This window comes from Ailuropoda melanoleuca, chromosome 5, assembly GCF_002007445.2.
Source record: "Ailuropoda melanoleuca isolate Jingjing chromosome 5, ASM200744v2, whole genome shotgun sequence".
Classification (NCBI taxonomy): domain Eukaryota; kingdom Metazoa; phylum Chordata; class Mammalia; order Carnivora; family Ursidae; genus Ailuropoda; species Ailuropoda melanoleuca.
Window position 1 is genome coordinate 27978201 of NC_048222.1, and position 19191 is coordinate 27997391.

At 40.0% G+C, this 19191-nt stretch overlaps 1 protein-coding gene across 1 annotated transcript; it reads left to right on the forward strand.

Annotated features, from left to right (window-relative positions):
* Positions 1 to 1537: 1537 nt before the first annotated feature.
* LOC100464025 (SLA class II histocompatibility antigen, DQ haplotype C alpha chain) lies at positions 1538 to 16787 on the forward strand. The gene is given in 5 exon segments (XM_034661683.1): positions 1538 to 1778; positions 11203 to 11309; positions 11817 to 11925; positions 16111 to 16392; positions 16621 to 16787. Coding segments are annotated over 5 exon segments (906 nt in total).
* The last annotated feature ends 2404 nt before the right edge of the window (positions 16788 to 19191 follow it).

Sequence of the window (19191 nt, forward strand, 5' to 3'; positions counted from 1 at the left end):
TGTTCTGGAAAATACACTTGTGCCCTTATTAATGGTCAGCATATATGCATATGCTGGCCTCCAGCAGGGGAACTTTACTGCCTAGACCCTGAGCTGGCAGTCAGCATGGTTCCCATCTCCGTTGAAGTGTGAGCCCTACCGGCCCAGCCCCCTGTAATGGAGCCCTCACCCTTCAAGCCCAGTCTCTCAGATGTTGAGACAGTGGCCCTAAGTCTGTCTGGCCCAGAGCTGAACACACTCTTACTCTCACACCAAACAATCTCAGATTCTTCTTATTGTANAGATTCTTCTTATTGTAATGGGTTTTCCCATTGTGCTTAGAAAGTTTTGCAATGTGGTTACTAGTATGCTGGATTCGTGTGCTTAGAAAGTGTCCTGTAAAATATAGTGCTTAAAAGAAAATTGCCTTCACAGTTGGGAGTATTAGCATACACTCCTTGGATGTCTTTACTTATAAATAGTTTGTTCTGATATACTTCACATCTTGTGTGAAGCTTTTTGGAATTTACGTTGAAAACCTCAGAGAAACTAACAACACATTTGATGGTTGTAGGAAGGGAAAAGCTGTCTGGGCAAAGGAAGTAGTGATTAGACCAGGGTCGTGGTCAAAGAGGAAGGATGATGACGTAAAACTTTGCATAAACCACACTTAAATGAAACCATGGTACATTATTAAATACTTTTCCTTCAAGCTAACAAGACAAAAGAGGGAAGGCAGAATCATTTGTTTCTGGCAGACTAAACCGTCAAGAAGGCCTACCCAAACCTGTGGGGGCAGGTGGGGTGGGGGAGAGAAATCCCACTCACATCTCAGTTCAGTGAAATTGGCATATGGAACACTCATTTATGGAGCAGTGTGCAGAATTTCTGAAGTTACTGCCCACGCTGTCCCCACTGGGTCTCTTCTCTGCCTTTCTCCCGCTCCCACAGGATTTCATGGTCCCCGAAGGCATCATGGCCACAAAGTTTCCAATCTTAGCTGGGCTCCCACCCACTTTTCAATCCTTTCATATCTTAGTCATTTCTATTTCTTATTTCCCTCCAACATGTTCATATTTTACCCACTCACTTCATAGAACTAAAATAACTACTAGTTTGTACCTCACAGATAAAGAGAAGAGGAAAAACCTGAATATTCTCCAAATCCAACAGAGCCTTAAACTCGGAACCCATGAACCGTGGTAATCAAGTGCGCACAGACAGAAGAGCACTACTGAGGTTCACCCTGCTTGCCCTGCAAAAGGAAACCTTCAGAAGAAACGGCCAGTCTGCAGTTAAAGTACAGCAACTTTCGTGCTGGGACTTCTGGGGTCGTGTGTGGCCTTGACTCTTCGGCTGCATTTAACAACGGTCTCAGCGCAGGAACTCTTGTTTGGTTTTTGAAGAAGCTGGAAAGTTTTTTAGCCTCAGAGTGTTTGAACCTATAAGATTTCTAGTTGACTGAATGAAATTTCAGAATCTTCAGCAGAGCAGGGATATCGCCCAAGTGTGCCATCCCTTTAAACAACCCGTGGATAAATGACACAGGCAGGCACGCATGAACAAATGCTTTGTCAGGCACAGAAACAGAGATGAGGAACAGCTCTTTTCTACACATAAGGTGCCCACAGGGAAGAGCTACAAAACAGCAACTCTCCACCTTGGGCTTATGCTGGTGAAACACTGCCAGGCGGAGGCAATCGAAGGTGTGGCCAGATGTGGCTGGACCCCCAAGCAATTCCTTCTTCCGAAGAATTATGTGAGGGGAGGTGCGGCATCAGTGCCCTTCTGGGTCACAGGTAGCACGGCTGTCCCTCTAGCACATCACCCTGAGGTTAGACTGCCTGAGTTTGAGTTCTGGCTCCACCGCTTCCCAATGGAGCAGCCTTAGGCAAGGGTCCTCCTCCTCCACGCCACGATTTCCTAGGGGGTAAAATAGGAAAGGGAGGGGATAATAATACACCTCTCCATGGTACCATGAAGATGAAGACAGTAATACAGTAACAGCACCTAGAAGAGTGTCTGGCATGTAGAAATCACTCAGTAAATATTAGGCATTATTATTATTATCACAGTTTTTATTAATTATCATTATCGCCATGTCTGGAGGGTAACCTGGCAATCTGTCTTTATTCTCTCACTAGCTGGGTTGATCACGATCCAATACATCTGGGGGAAAGTCTCAGTGTCAAAAGCCAGAAGAAGCCTGGCTTTCTTTATATCAGGTGGGGAAGGGGAAGAGGGAAGGAGTAGGAGGGATCAGCCATTCATACTTCAGATTCTGCCCTTTCCCTACTCACCTCCAGGAAACTAACCAGCAACAAGACATCTAAGCAAACAGCCACATCCATCCCCTCCCTCCCTTCCTGATTTCCTTTCCACCATCGACATGTCCCAGAATGTGTTGGCTGACTCTGAAACTGCAGGAATCAGGCTCACACCTGATTGATTCAGGTCAAACATACAGTTGATTTGGGGATTTATTGGCTGTTTGGTGAGAAGAGCACATCCCCAAATTGAGCAGACATAGATAAATGAAGTAACCTTTGCATTTCTAGAAGTGGAAACACTTTAAGATGTTGATATTTACAGCTGTCATTTCCCTACAGACCCATGATTATGAGCCCAAGTGCGACACTTGGTTGTGGCTAGATCAGAGGGATAATACGTATTCCCTCATCTGACTGCTGAGCCCTTCGCTTCTCTTTGCCTATGGAACATTTTTCTCCATAGAGAAGCAGAGCACTCTGAGAGGCACACCCATGTTCACCAAAATCGTCAAGTCCACAACCAGTTCTCTCTAGCCAGGCTGTGGTGACAATCTTTGGGGAAGTTGGTTTTAAGTGAAACCAAAATAAGACATGGGGTACATTCCTCTCAGGCCAATTAAAACCATGTGGGAGGCAGCATCATTGGTCTCTGGCAGACTAAGCCACGAAGGAGTATAAGAAAATCATATTTAGATATATGAGAAGAAAAAGATATCCATTAACAAGAAGAAAAACAACAAAAATCCAAAATACTAAGTCACATATTTAACAAGGGATATGAAGAGTCATCGGAGAAAACAGTACAAAACTTTGCTGAGGACACCAAAGATGAAAAAGTAGGGCAGAATGCAATGTTCACAGTGAGCAATGTAATATATGGATTTAACGCAGTTTCCATCAAGATCTGCATGACATTCTAAAAATTAGCAATGTGTTTCCAGATGTCAGTATTCAAAGTACTCATAAATAAATAAATATGTGTGTGGGTGTATGTATATCTGACACTATACTGAGGAATTTTTAAGAATAATTAGCTTTTGCCTCCACTGTATGGCTTCCTTTATAAAAATATTTTCTTTTTTAAAATATTTTGTCGGGGGCGCCTGGGTGGCACAGCGGTTAAGCGTCTGCCTTCGGCTCAGGGCGTGATCCCGGCTTTATGGGATCGACCCCCACATCAGGCTCTTCCGCTATGAGCCTGCTTCTTCCTCTCCCACTCCCCCTGCTTGTGTTCCCTCTCTCACTGGCTGTCTCTATCTCTGTCGAATAAATAAATAAAATCTTTAAAAATAAAATAAAATATTTTGTCTTCTTCTATGGAGATGATTTACTCCATCATCTCTGATTACAGTATTAATAATTGCCATTTGTCCAAAAAAGCTAAATCCTGGAGACAGACTCAGGATACCAGGGGAAGAGAAAAACACATCCGGAGTGGCTTTGCAGCCCTGCCTTGCTCTGTTCAACTCCCACGCCACCACCGCCTCATGCCCACAAAGAGGACATCAGCTAAATGAGAATGAGAACTTACTAAGAGCATTTGCAGAAATCGTGTTTAAGTTGAACAGCCATTTGACATTGAACATGTTCTCTCCAGCCAATGAGGATCAGATCTAGTGCAGCATCACTTGTCTCTGGAAGACAAAGCGGTCAAGAAAACTCACAGGAATAGAGCTACTGTGTATAGAAAACTGTCTTTCTCACAATACCAACAAAATCTAAAAAGTAGGAAACAAAGAACATAATAACTTCACTAATGTATTTAGTGTAACATGAAAATCAAATACCACATAAAATTCTAAAATTAACAATGTGAATCTACTGTTCAGTAGGAATAATGAGTAGGCAAGACTAAGGAAGAACACTTTTACTGAACCCACTAACCTGCTTTATAATGACTCTCTTCTCTACCACGCTGTTTAATTTTCACAAGTGTTTCCTTCTTTAAGCATGCATTTCCTTTACTTAAGGAGACAACAGTTTCTCCAATATTTCTGTAGTTTGGGGAAATACAAGGCTGGATAAAATCTTCTCAAAAATCTATGATGACCTCAACACACTTGTAGCCTGGACATGGGACCCTAAGAAACATATCTACTCTCCCCATACCCAACACGTGTGCTTTCACCTACAAAAACTTGTCTTGTCATTCTCTTAAACTCCACTGCTACGTTTTTTTAAAGAACGAAGCTCTTCCAGATTTATGGCAGCTGTATTCAGTTATCTGAAGGATAAAGAATCTCTCCTTTTCAGCTACAAAATCTGGAAGGCTCTAAGAAAAACAGATGTCATTATATTCGTTATATTAATCCATGGGATGGGGAATGAAAAAATAAATTTCCATATTTTAGAAGTAGTCATCACAATATCACCTTTTTCATGTGATTTGGGCAGTACATTATCCCATCATATCCTAACAGGGCTGTACGTTATCCCATCATATCCTAAAAGTTTAAGTTCCCCAAATTTTTCTTCTTTTTTTTTTTCAAAATTATTTTGGCTACCCCAGGTGCTTTGTTTATCTATACAGATTTATAGTTAGTGCAGCAATTTCTACAGAGGAAAAAGAAGGGGGAGGGAGAGTCCTGCTGAGAAATTGATGGACTCCATAAATCAACTTGAGAGAATTTATCTTAACAATACTGACCCCTCAATTTCATTATACATATATATCCACACATATCCATGAGGTATATTCATCATTTGATTGCTTTTCTGATATATATATCAATGTTTTAGATCTTTATAAATTTCTCTCAGCTGTATTTTGTGGGTTTTGGATAAGAGACCTTCCTTTTTTTGTTATAATGATTTCTAATTATATTATGGGTTTTGATAGCTATGATTTTGGTTGTTTTTAAATTAAGGTATAATATAGAGAGTAAAATTCACCTTTTTTAATTCGCAGTTCTGTGAGTTTTGACAAACATATATAATCATGTAACCATTACCACAATCAAGATGTAGGATAGTTTTGTCACTCCAAAATATTCCCTTGTACTCCCTTGGAGTCAACCCCTCTCCCCATCCTTAAAATTCCTTTTACCAAAATGTCATATAAATGGAATTATACAGTATATAGGCTTTAGAATCTGGCTTCTTTCATATAGCACAGTGACTTGAAATTAATCATAATGTTGCATGAATCTTTAGTTTGTTCCTTTTTAGAGTTGAACATTATTCCATTGTATGGATATAGGATGGTTTATTTACCCATATCCTAATGGAGGGATATTTGCAGTATTTCCAATTTTTGCTGATTAAAAATTAAGCAGCTTTACCTTCTTCTGGAAGTTTTATGATTTTAGGTTTACCTTTAGCTCTATAATATATTTTGAGTTAATTTTTGTATGAGATGTGAGTTATGGATCAAGATTTATTATTTTGCATAGGGATATCCAATTTTTCCCACACCATTTGTTGAAAACTCTATCCTTCATTGAACTGTTTTTGCACTTATGCCAAAAATCAATTGAGCATATATATATGGGCCTAATATTGGACCATTCTGTTTCATTGATCGATATGCCTGTCCTTTCACCAATACTGTCTTACTTACTTTAGTTTTAGAGTAAATCTGGTAATCAGGTAGCATGAGTCTTTCAAATCTGTTTTGCTTTTTCAAAATTGTTTTTGGCTATTTTGTTTTCTTTTATTTGCATCTCCATATAAATTCTAGAATTCCATTGTCAATTTGTACGAAAAGAATCGTGCTGAGAATTTAAATAAGATTTCATTGAATCTATAGATCAAACTGAAGCGATTGATACCTTAACAATATCGAGTCTTCTTATCAAGGAACAGGGTATCTTAGGTCTTTGATTTCTTTCATCAGTGGTCCATAGTTTAAGCATGCAGACTTGTATGCTTTATAACACTTATAAGTAAGTATTTTATGGGTTTTGGTGCTATGTAAATGGCACTTCTTTATTTTTCAATTGTTTATTGCAAGTAAATAGAAATAAAATCAGTATTTGTATATTGATCTTGAAACTTTGACCTTCCTAAACTCATCTGTTGCAGTAAGTTTTGTAGATTCTTTGGGATTTTACACATAGACAAATATATTGTCCGTGAATAGAGAGACTTTTATGTCTTCTCTTCCAATCTGTATCCATTTATTTGTTTGTTTTGTTTTACTGAGCTGGTTAGGATCTGCAGTATGATTCTTAATTGGAATGATGAGAGCAGGCATCGTTGTTTTTTTCCCAATTTTAGGAGGAAGCATTTAGTCTTCCACTATTAACATGTTGTTGGTTGTAGGTCTTTTGTAGATATCATTTATCAGGCTGAAGACATGCTGAGAATTTTTATCATGAAAGGAGGTTTGATTCTGTTAACTGCTTTTTTTGCAACTCTTGACATGATTATATTGTGGGGCATTTTTCATTCACCGGAAGCAGAACAAAGGAGATAGAAGTTTATTGAATACACCACAAGGGACCAGCTGGCAAGACCACAGAGCAGAGGCTGTCTACAAAGAGGCAGTGGGTGGGGGCTGTGTTTAAAGGGGGAAGATGACTTACAATTCTCCAAGTTTCTGTGCTCTCATCTGGAAACCCTAAAAGGTTTCTTGTGAGACCAAATCATAATATCTAGTGCATGTTGGAATTCAACAGGTCTTAGTTCACATCGCCTTTGACAAAGTTATGGGGAGAAAGTTAACTTAGTAGGTGAGTGGGTGGAATTCAGGTCATATATGGAAGCACTCCAACTCTCACATGCAAACTCTTTGATCTATTGTAGCCCAAAGCCAGAGAACATTTGCGGTAAATTGCAAAAATAGTCACAAATTCTTGGCAGCTCGGAGTATTAAGAAGGGCAGTGTTAACACACCTCCTGAATTGACATAGCACTGCGATGTGCTTTGACTAATAGAATGCAGTGGAAGTGGTGTTGTGAGTCTAAATTTAGGCTGAGGGAGCCCTGCAGCTTCTCTCTTGCCCTAGGGAGACTTCCAGCACCTTGTGAAGAAGTCTGAGCCCGTCTGCTGGATGATGAGCCCAAATGGAGAGGCCTGGCGGTCTAGGCTGACGCAGTGGATGCCACACACATGTGAGCATCTGAAAACAGCTGAGCTGGCCCAGAACAGAGTGCCCACATGGGCGTGGCTCAATCATGAGAAAATACTAAAACATTATCTGAAATCATTACATTTTACAGTAGTTTGTTATATAGAAAAAGCTGACTGATACAACATCCTTCAAAAAAAAAAGTCTATTTCCTGCTACTCTCTGGGTGCTCCTGTGGCCGACAGGCTCTCCAACCCACCCTGCCACAGGGAGAAGGTTGGATGAATGAGGGAAAAGCTATAGGCCATCCCCGGCCCAGCACAATTAATATTGGTCAGTGTAGAGTTGCTATCCTTGGTGAGCATTGCCATGTGCCAGGCACTGGACCACATTTAAACCTTCTAATTTGTACTTACTTATTATTTCATTTCATCATATACTATCACGTAATGGTTTTCATCTCATTTTATAGAAACGTACACTAAGGCTCGTATATTTTGAGTGACTTGCCCAAGGTGATGCAGCTGATAAAATCACAAGCATGTTGAATAATTACTTATTTGATTACAAAGCCCGTGCCCTTCTCACTTTTGCTGCTCTGGACTCAGTAATTACTGTGAAGCATCTTGAACATCTGCAAGATGCGAGAGGCGTTGGCCTTTTTAGTAAAACCTCACCAATGCATAGTAACTAGGGTTAGAGCAGGGCAAAAGAGTTGAAAGTCAGAACTAAAGAATTTGAAAATACACAAGTCCTTAGAAAATGTTATAAATGTTCATTAGAACTAACCTACATTCTAAGTAATTTCTTAGAGGGTTTCCAATGATGCAAATTATAATGACACATTCCATTTGTATTGACATTTTAAGTATTAAATCAACAGAGGAAATTAGTGCTTTTTGAGGAAATTATTGGACAAAGTAATATTTTAAACCCCAATTTTATTTCTACGATGAATTAATGAAAGGGTCTTTTATTTTCCTTTTAGACAGTAGTAAAAAATTAGTTTTTGTCAAAAATGGTACACCATTCGGCTGAATCTAATTCACTACTAATTTTACCTTAGGTTTAAATTATGACCTGAAGACAAAAGTGACTAAAACAGGTTCCTTGGGTGACAGCAGGAGGAGGTGAGACCTAGAGTCAGGTTACACACAGAGCTCATCTTCTCTTAGTTAATGACATGGGCTTGCTTGGACTTCAACATCCCCCAGGATTTGAAATCTGAGACTGGACTTTCAACTTTTCATCCAAGATGCAATTCTCACCCACATGCCTGACACCCTAATTTCATAATTTGAGTTGAAATTTCTTTAAAGATGATATTAACAGGTAAAATTCTGGAGCATCATCAAGATAGGTTTAGTCCATTTGTCAAAATCTTAACTAATTTCTGCAAGGAAATATCAAAGGTTCAAACAGCCAAAGTAAAACCAATGAATCACTAACATAACAATTAGTAAAAATTTATTGTGCACACGCTAAAAAGACACTTTGCAAACCAGAAGCATTTAAACCAGAAGGCAGAAGGAGGCTCAGGGGTATCTTGTTATAAAGTAGCTTATGTTATGAGAAAGCAGTGACTGCTTATTCTTCACAGGGATTGGCCACAATATTACAATTTTCAGTGATTACTCCATATCAACCATGGGAAACCGTTCAAGTTCCTTTGTCATTTCCAAAGGCACAAGAAAGAAATGATCCAGTTCAATTAGCCTTGCAAAATAAGCTAAATTAAACTTTGTTTATATGATTAAACTGGTTTTGTCTGCTTAGGGAATTTTCGAGGCTGGACTCCATTTGTTTCTGATTTTAACAGTACAAAGCAGGTAAGTCTGGATCCAGGGAAAGCATAGAAGCATGTTATTTCCTGCACAGAAAGAAGGATGCTGCGCGGTAAATGAAACATGCCTCACTGGCACCTCAAAAATCCCTCTTGATCCATAATGGCAAAGACTTGAAAGACTAAATCCACCCATAGGGTCAAATATCTATCCTAATTCCATTAGGACCCTGTATTCCACACAGGAATCCACACAGGAAACCCCCAAACCCTACAAAGACTTGTCACATTTCAGCTCTGCACCCACAGCTGCGTGACCTGAGCAAATTCCTTCACCTTTCTGAAGCTCAGTATCCTCCTTGAAAAGCAGGGATGGCATCAGTGTGCTGCAGGTACAGTGGGAGCCCTAGGGGTTTTTCATTCCACGTGCGGCATATGTATGTTCCTCACAGCACCCTGACGAGGTGCCATTAATGCTTCCAGCCAAGGACCATCAAGAGCACACCCGTGAATGAACAAGCTGGTTTTATTGTTCATTGCGGTGAGGGAGAAAATCCCCATTGAGAATCACGGGGCATCTCAGTGGGAGGGTGTTGGAACCGAAGAGGCAGAGCCAGTCGGAAATATCCAGTAAGAGTATTCTTGCAAGGAGGTAGTTTACACAATTGCGAGGTGCACTAGGCACATCGGATCCACAGGGCTGGCCGTTGTCAGGAAAGGCAGCCTGCGGCTCCCAGCACATGCGGGTGCTACAGCCCACAGTGGAATCTCTTCTCCCTCAGGGAAGCTGCAACTCTGCTCTTTTCTTTTCTTTTTTTTTAAAGTTGTCTCCATACTCAGCATGGAGTCTAATCAGGGCTTGAATTCAGGACCCTGAGATTAAGACCTGAGCTGGGGTCAAGAGCCAGACGCTTAACCCACTGAGCCACCCAGGTGCCCATAGCTCTGCTCTGAAGACTTTACAGCTAGTTGGTTCTGACTCATCCAGATTATCTAGGAGGACCTCTCTTACTTAAGGTCAACTGATTATGGACTTTAATTACATCTACAAAATATTTTCAGAGCAGCACCCACATTAATGTTTGATTAAATAACTGAAGACTAGAGCCTAGCTGACACACAAAACTGAGAAATTAACTACTATAGGATTTGGGCTTGTGTTAGGTGATTTTGTAGAGGATTTAAGAAGCAGGGACTCTGCTCTTCATTGGGTTGTCAGGAAGTAGATGATGGGAGGGAGTAATTCTACCATTGGACATCTTAATAAATCTTACCTCAAAGGAAGGAAGACTAGACTTAGGCTAAAGCTCTAACTGGTAAGGAAGCAGAAGGCAATCATATCATCTAGGAAAGACAGATGCTTGGTCTTTTTTGTGGCTTGGACAATGTTTGTGTTTTGTCTGTGTTCAGAAATGATTACCTTGTTTTCTGTCTTGATCCATTATGGTCACTGAGTGGCTGTCTGATACTGCTGTTCTATGACATGGTTTATGTTCACCAGGAAAACACCAGAACATGGCTGTGAGATGCAGACCAGCTCCTGGCAACACCAAGGCCTGCTTAATAGTACCAGGCAGCTCCCAGATGCCAGGGCATTTCTTGTCTCACTCTTCCTACAGTCTCTGTCATCATGAGGTATGACAGTGTGCCGAGAAACAGAAGGCCATCTAACAGGGACAGAGCGATTGACTCTAAATTGAACCCTCCCCCCACCACATTAACTTACATCTTCCAAAACACACAGAAAATCAATTCTTCTGGAAAAAATAAGTCTTCCTCTAATGACTGTCTTTGACATTAGCTCAATTCCTAGTCCCTCACGAATATCTGGAATATGTGACAGGATAAAGAATATGAAGAGATCTAGGAGGTTCTGGAAAGAAAACTAATTTCTAAGTCACAGAAATTCCCTTCATTCTGCCCTCAACATTTCACCTCCATTCTTCATTATAAAAAAATTTAAAAACTAAAAATCATAGAGTGAGACAGCCCAAGCTGTCTTCAGTGTAATCAAAGTCCCCAAATTGCCTTTAAAGGTAAATATCAGCACTAAAACACAGAGCATAGAGAATATTCCAGGCAGCGAAAAATTGTGAAAGATGATGCAATTACTGTAGGCAGCAGCATTCATAACATTATGACTTCTTTTATGTCCCAGGTGCACATACTCGAGCTTTTGAGAACATGACAAGAGCTTACTGGATTTACATAAGTAGAAAGGCAAAGGTATCCCTTGCCTACCACCAGCAGAAATACCCTAGGCAGGTGAGTCAGCTCAAGTTTTGGAGCATGTTATATGCACTACGGAAGCAAAAAAAGAAAGACAATTAACCCACATCCAGAGGTCAGGAAAAGGGGAGGAATTAGGGATTGCCGAGGAGGGGAATCAATTTATGGGAGAATTTCTGGAAGTTGTTACCCAGAAAAGCCTGAAGAACACTATGTAAGTGATGGTGTTACCAGTACACGAAGCTACTCAGAAATTCCCACCCTTGCCACCAGCAAGCCTACACACCCATAAGAAGATTCTAATTTAATACCCTCCCTCCTTTCCTAGAGAACTCCTCCAGGTCTACTCTGAATGGAGGTTACATCAGAACAATTTGATTTCCCAATCCCTTCAAGTTTCTTTGTACAAACTCTTCAAGTGGCAACAGAGGTGTCATCATAGGGGATTTTTCTGATCGGCCAGAACCTGACCTTCCAGTGTTTGGTTTGGGTGTCTTTAGATTTCCTTCTCAGCTGAGTCCTCACCATTGCTCTGCAACTCAGAGCAGCAACTTCAGAAACTGCATTGAGAAAAGGATGAACAGAGCTCTGATTCTGGGGACCCTCACCCTGACCACCATGATGGGCCGCTCTGGTGGCGAAGACATTGTGGGTGAGTGCCCAGCTGAGGGATGTGGGGACTATATCTGGGAAAGGGATTGGAAGGGGGAAAGATAGAGATTGTCATAGAAATAGCAGAGACTCCTCAAAGGTGTTCTCAATATTAAGCAGATCTAAAAATTATGGTCATTTTTCCTTTAGGAAACTAGAGATCCAACCCACTCTCTTTGCTACCTGTGCTGTTGCAGAGTTCATCAAGGACATTATCCCTTTCTAATATCAGATCCAGTGATTATAGCCTGCAGGGCTCAGTGGCATTCATTTATGATTGTCTTAAAGATTAGAGATGTTTTCATGAGTGGATGTTTTGTTACTAAAAATTCATGAACTATTGCTCCCAAGTGTCTCTAAACAACTTCTGAGTCTCACTTGTGGTAAAGAGTTCCATGAATTATGTATATTATGTAGATATAGAGAAGATTGTCCTCTTCTTTGTCTCAGATTTGCATACATTTTCATGCTGGAAACTTGCATGGCGGGAGTGGGTAAACAAGGCCAGCTGAATACCTATAGACAAGTCATTCTACTACATTACCTTATATATGTCCCTTCACAAATAATCAAATAAAATATGTATTTAGAAATGCTTTTCCAGTAATGAAGACATATAAATGTCAATGTTCATTCTTGTTTCTTCATTGTTACTTTTATAGCTATGGCTTAATTTTTTTTTTATTTTAATTCCAGGTTAGTTAGCATACAGTGTTATATTAGTTTCAGGTGTACAATATAGTGATTCAACAGTTCCGTGTATTATTAGTGCTCATCAAGATAAGTGTACTCTTAATCCCCTTCACTTGTTTCATCCATCCCCCCACCCACCTGACCTCTAGTAACCATCAGTTTGTTCTCTATAGTTAAGAGTCTGGGTTTTTTTATTTGTCTCTTTTTTTGTTTGTTAGTTTTGTTTCTTAAATTCCATATATGAATGAAATTGGATGGTAGTTGTCTTTCTCTGGCTGACTTATTTCACTTAACAGTATGCCCTCTAGATCCATCCATGTTGTTAACAAAGGCAAATTTTTATTCTTTTTATGACTGAATAATATGTCATTATAGATAGATGATAGATCGATAGGTAAATAGAGATATATATGCTGTATATTTCTATATATATGAGAGAAATATATATATGTATATATATAGAGAGAGAGAGGGAGGGAGAGAGACCATTATATATATTGGTCTATAGATAGATAGTTAGATATGTAGACAGATACCATATCTTCTTTATCCATTCATCTATTGATGGACACTTGGGCGGTCCATAATTTTTATCTTTAACAAAATAGAGAATATCTGTATTTCTATTTTAAAATGGAAAACTTTATGATGAAAAACTTCATTAATAAAATTATATTATCCTCAAATTGTCAACTCAAATGACCTGTATTTCATTCTATCTAATGGAGACCCCTTAAGAGGAAAACTAGGTTTGCATACACTAATTATTTAATCCCTCCAGCTCCTCTACCTTCATTGTCCACCTCTTCCCACCTTCTCTTCATGAATTCTTTTATCATCCTTTCCTTCCAGGATCTATCCCAGCCTTTTTCCTTGTTGTTTAATTTTTTTAAGATTTATTTATTTATTTTAGAAAGAGAGAGAGCAGGCACATGAGTGAGGGGGAGGCAGAGAAAGAGAATCTCAAGCAGATTCCCTTCTGAGCATAGAACCCAATGCAGGGCTTGATTCCATGACCCTAAGATCATGACCTGAGCTGAAACCAAGAACTGGGTGCTTAACAAACTGAGCCACACAGACTCCTTTTGTTTTATTGACATGCAAAATGGGTTTGTAATAACCAAAGTAGAAAAACAAATAGTTAAGAGAAGACATGAAATGGAGCATACTCCAATTTTCACCAACTTTTTAACTATGACTGCTCCCATTCCAATTTCATTTGGTGGTTTCACTTGCTTCTCCAGAGAATTTCTAATTTCCTTTCTTCAGCGTCACACCAGATCACCCCCATCAGGCTCAACTTATCCATTAGGTACAGTTAGAGCAGTGCCAAGGGCATGTGATGCTTGTAGGGTGCTGTGAAAATGCTTTAATTTCTTTTAAATTTAAAAGAAAAAAGTGAACTTTTAGGGTAGAAAAAAGTTTTAATTTTTAATTCAGTCCTCATTATATTTGTCTTTCTACCAATGCAGTCACGCAATATGATTTTTAATATTTTTATGGAGAAAGAGGCCCATGAAAGCAATACTGCTTAAGCTCACAAGTCATAATACAGCCTTGGTTACTACTGATTCTGACTGCCATAATGTTCCACTACTTCTGTGTCTGTCAATCTCCATGCCCCTAAATTTCTGTGATCCTTGAGAATAGCAATTGACATTCAATACACACTTTTGAGCACACGGTGATAAGTTTTGGGGATTCAAAGATGAAAAGACATGCTATCTGCCCCCTGGTACAGGAAAGCAGAAGGACCATTGCTGAACGGGACCGTGGACCCAGCTGAGACTGAAACTACAAAAGTGAATTGCTTCCAGTTGGCCCAGCAGTGTGATGTTCATCAACAGTTGGCAACCCAAGACAAGTACCAGATGAAAACAATAATTGCATATATTCATATTTGAGAAAGGAGTCAAGGATAAAGGGTAGAGGTTATACAGGCTTTGTTGAGGCCCTTTAAGTTATCAACCAAGGGGGTCATACTGGGCAGGGAAGAGAGTCAGTTGGTTGAGGTATAGATAAATTTGGAGAACAAGACACTGGGATGGAGGTACTGGAGGTTTTAATGTGGTCAAAAACATGTTCAATGAGAGAACTTAGCTAAAATGTTGGTAACTAAGCAGGAACTTCGAGAAAGAATTGGAGACGTCCAGGAAATCTGTAAAGATAAATTTGTTTTGAGGAGAAAAACCCCTGCGAAGACCAAGGAACATGAAAGAATAATATACTTTGGTTTGACTGGCAGATGAGGTATTTGCAGGGGAGGTGGGACCAGCGGACAGCTGCTGTTCCCTTGCAGGACTCACCACAGCGTACTGTCTTTGTTCCTGTACTCATTTGACTTTCCCGCCATGTAATAAGCTCCTTGATGTCAGAAACGCCATGATTGGTGTTTCACTCCCTGCTCCTCATGGTGTCTGACATCTTGCTGATGTTCAGTAAATGAGGAAGAACATAAAGAGGAAATGATAAAAAGCTCACATATGTCTTCACAAAATTGTCCAGTTAGCCTCACTAGGTGGAGTCCTACTGCTGCCATTCTACTTCCAGGTCCTTCACAAGTACATTGTCCATTTGAGGAAAAGGGCCATGGTTTACCCGGAATTCTAAACAGGTAGATATGTTGAGTCAGAATAAGGAGAGAGGTTTAGTAACCTCCTCGAAGAAAAAAAAAAGTGGGGGGTGTTAGGGAGTGACAAAAATCTAAAATCTAATGAAGCTTCCACTTTGTATTTCTGATGAAATCAAGGGCTCTCCTCTGAGGGTTACTATTGTTCACAAAACAGTGACCTTAGGAGCATTGTTTATTTTTTATATATTTTGTAATATTGTCACTGTCCTTGTCATACTCTTTCTTATACCCTATAATAGTTAAGGAACTCTTTTAAAACAATATGGTCCGGTGTGCTCTTCTTTGGAAAAATAAAAAGTAGAAGGAGGAACCGGAGTGGGGAGGAGGAAGGAAGGAAGGAAGGAAGGAAGGAAGGAAGGAAGGAAGGAAGGAAGGAAGGCCTCTGTAGAAAATGTTCTGCTCTGAACCAGTCCTGGGGGGAGAGGAATCAAAATGTATGTGTTATTAACTGATGAAAGAATTAAGTAAGAGTTAAAACTTATGAAGCAGAGGGAAGTAAAGTGAATTTCTGAGAAAGGAAGCTAAAGCCGTGATAATTTACTCATTCCTTCATTCATTTCATTATAATATTTGTCATAAGCCGACTGAGTGTCCCAGGTGCTGAGCTAGGCACACAGAGAACAGCAGAAACAAGACTGTTGTAATTCTGCCCTCATGGAGCCTATATGACATGGAAAAGCAGACTGTATTCTAACTGGACAACTACCAACACTGAGAGAGAGGGAGCAGGAGCAGGTGCTGGGAACTAAAGACTGTGCCACAGATGAAGCCCGCTATATTTGAAAGCCTGTTTCTTCTGTCACTTGGCTTAATAAGGCTTGTTTTTCCATCTGTTTTCTACTTCTTGCTCCTCACCCTACTGACCAGCTGACCATGTTGCTTCCGATGGCATAAATGTCTACCAGTCTTATGGTCCCTCTGGCCAGTTCACCCATGAATTCGATGGAGATGAGGAGTTCTACGTGGACCTGGAGAAGAAGGAAACTGTCTGGCGGCTGCCTATGTTTAGCACATTTGCAAGTTTTGACCCACAAGGTGCACTGAGAAATTTGGCTATAACAAAACAAAACCTGAACATCCTGATTAAACTCTCCAACTATACCGCTGCTACCAATGGTATGTGTCCACTTCTGAAACACTGGGGTATGTATGAACTCCACCCGCCTCGGCACCTTCTTTCTCTGTCAAGTCCAGAACTGTGAATCTCATCTTTTCCATACTTCAAAGGTTTTGAATAATAGACTTTACTCTCTTCCCTGACCATGGTGCCCTGAGTCCTCCTAGAACCAAAACCATCCCTCCCACTCCATCCCATATATGTGTACGTGAACCACAGTCTGTATTCTGACTTCCACAACCTCATTTTCACAGAACCTGAGATCGCAACCCCTATGTCAGAGCTGACAGAGACTGTGGTCTGTGCCCTGGGGTTGGCTGTGGGCCTTGTGGGCATCGTGGTGGGCACTGTCTTCATTATCCAAGGCCTCCACTCAGGTGGTGACTCCAAACATTAAGGACCCTTGCAAGCTGCACCCTAGAAAGGAGGGTAAGGACTCAGATTTGTCAGAGCCGAGAGCTGGAGACACAGCACAGGAGGAAGGAAAGTAGGAAGGAGTTTGTGGACACAAACGTGGTTGAAAAGTTGTGGGAGACTGGGGGAGGGCATGGTGACAGCACAGGAGCCCCCTAGCATCCAGCCATCTCATGTCTTTCGCATTGCAGGTGCACTGCATGCCCACCGACCACAGCAGAAGAGTGGACTTGGTAGGTGACCTAGCACTATTTCCTAGCCCATTTCATCATATTCCTTCTCTCTTCCAAAGCTCCTCCTCTCACTCTCCCCCAATTCAGGCATTAATGAAAGTAATATAAGCCGTCTGTCTTTGTATAGATTTGTTATTAAAAAAATACAAAACAAAGAATTAAGTTCATACTCATTTTAATATAGTTTTAAAAGGCTAGGACAGAAAAATAAGTTAGAATAATTGAATTTTGAATTTCAAAAGTACTGAAAGTCAAAATGGTTTTCCAAAACTTTAAAATTCCAATTTGTGAAGAATGAATAATGATAGCACCAGCTTTCTGCTCTTCTCTTCACCCATAAGAAGATAAGAATTCTTTAGGCAGGAAAAGAAATGGAAATCAGTTAGGAGAACCATAGAACAAGACCATAAGGTACGTATCTGAAAAGAACCAAATACTTCGTTCTTACTTAGGGATAGTAACAACAGGAAGAGGAATGGGAGTAGAAACCACAGACATATTTAAGTTTCTGAGAACACAGGTGTAGTTTGCCTCACCTGCTACATGAATCTCTGCTAGATAAGCACATAGACTTGCCTGTGCCACCATGGCATGTCAGGGACAGTAGAGTGAATGTAGCTGCAGGATGTTTCTAGGCAGATCAGCTTAGGTCAAGCTCACCGAATCCCTGTGCAGCCCTGTGCATCCTAGAAAACAGCAAAACACTCCCATAACCCCAGCCCCTGCCCCTCACCCCTCACCCCTCCTGGTTAAGGAAAGAATGAGCCTATGAGAGAGAAGTCTCAGGAGGGACAACATGGTGGAGATAATGTACTGGCGGCTATGGATGCTGACTCTTCTTCTCGATACGTTGTCTTCTAGCAGTAACTCTTGGCAGAGGAAGTGGATCAACAGATGGAATTCTCTGGCTCTTTTGGATGTGTCCAAGACTTCACTCTTGAAAGTGTGCATGACTTGACTTGGAGTCATTTTGCCCTTTGAACTTGTTTAAGGCACAAGTTTGCTTCAGTCCTTTCACTCTTCAACTACTGTGGCCATGCACTGTATCTAAGACACAACTATTATGGAATAGCTGTAAAATGTGTGAGGCTGTCCCTGTCCATGCCACCTTCATCAATAAGCTTAAAGTGTAATTGGGGTGAAAAAAGACATAATTTTAATACAATAGTTGATGCCACATAATTTGATGGAAAGAAACCTAAATTCAATTCCGGATTCAGCACTTATGGATAGTATTTTAAACATTATAACACTGAGTAAATATATTCTGCATTATATATTTCTCATCCATAATATGGAAGTGATAATACTTTCCTTGCAGTTATTGACAGAATTTGAATAATCTTGATATATAGTCTGGCCTTTACACATAGTATGCAAATACATAGGAAAACATTGCTAGTTATATCCATAATTAATTTATTAAAAAGAATGGATCATATCATATAAAAAGCACTTCTGTTTTTCTGAGTTCTTTAATAATTTAGGAGATTCAAACATGCAGCTATGAATTAATTTCTTTTCATAAGTTAATGAGAGGATTTTTTCCCCCAGAAACTCTGAGAAATTGAGGTTGGGTTAAGCTAAGAGAATAGATAGGGTATAGCAGTCAGTGACATATCACTGGTGGAGGGTTTCTAAGAGAATTGTTAGAACAAGAAGTTGTAATACTTGACTTTGGGTTTTCAATCTCTGATAAAAGATGTGTTCCTCACTATGGCACATAAATTTTTAGACAAGGTATGTTATATGTAAGAGATCTCATGCATGTCTACTTTGAGGGGAAAGTGGGAAAGATTCAAGGAGGAAAAGCTACCTGTGAGGTAGAAGTAAGACAATAATTAAAAATTCAGACTAGGAATTGGTAAATTTCACTCAGAGGTGCTCATGAAAATGAAAGTAACAGAACACAGGATTTTAGGCCAGTGAAACTACTCTGCATGATACTATAATGGCGGATCCATCCCATTACACATTTGTTCAAATGCACAGAATCTACATCAAGAGTGAAGCCTAATGGAAACTACAGACTTTGGGCGATAATAATCTGTCAATGTAGTGTCATCAATTGTAATAAATGTACGATGTGGTAGGGGATATTGGTAATAGGGGAAGCTGTGCTTAATTGGGACAAGGATATATGGGAAATCTGTGTACTTTCCATTCAATTTTGCAGTG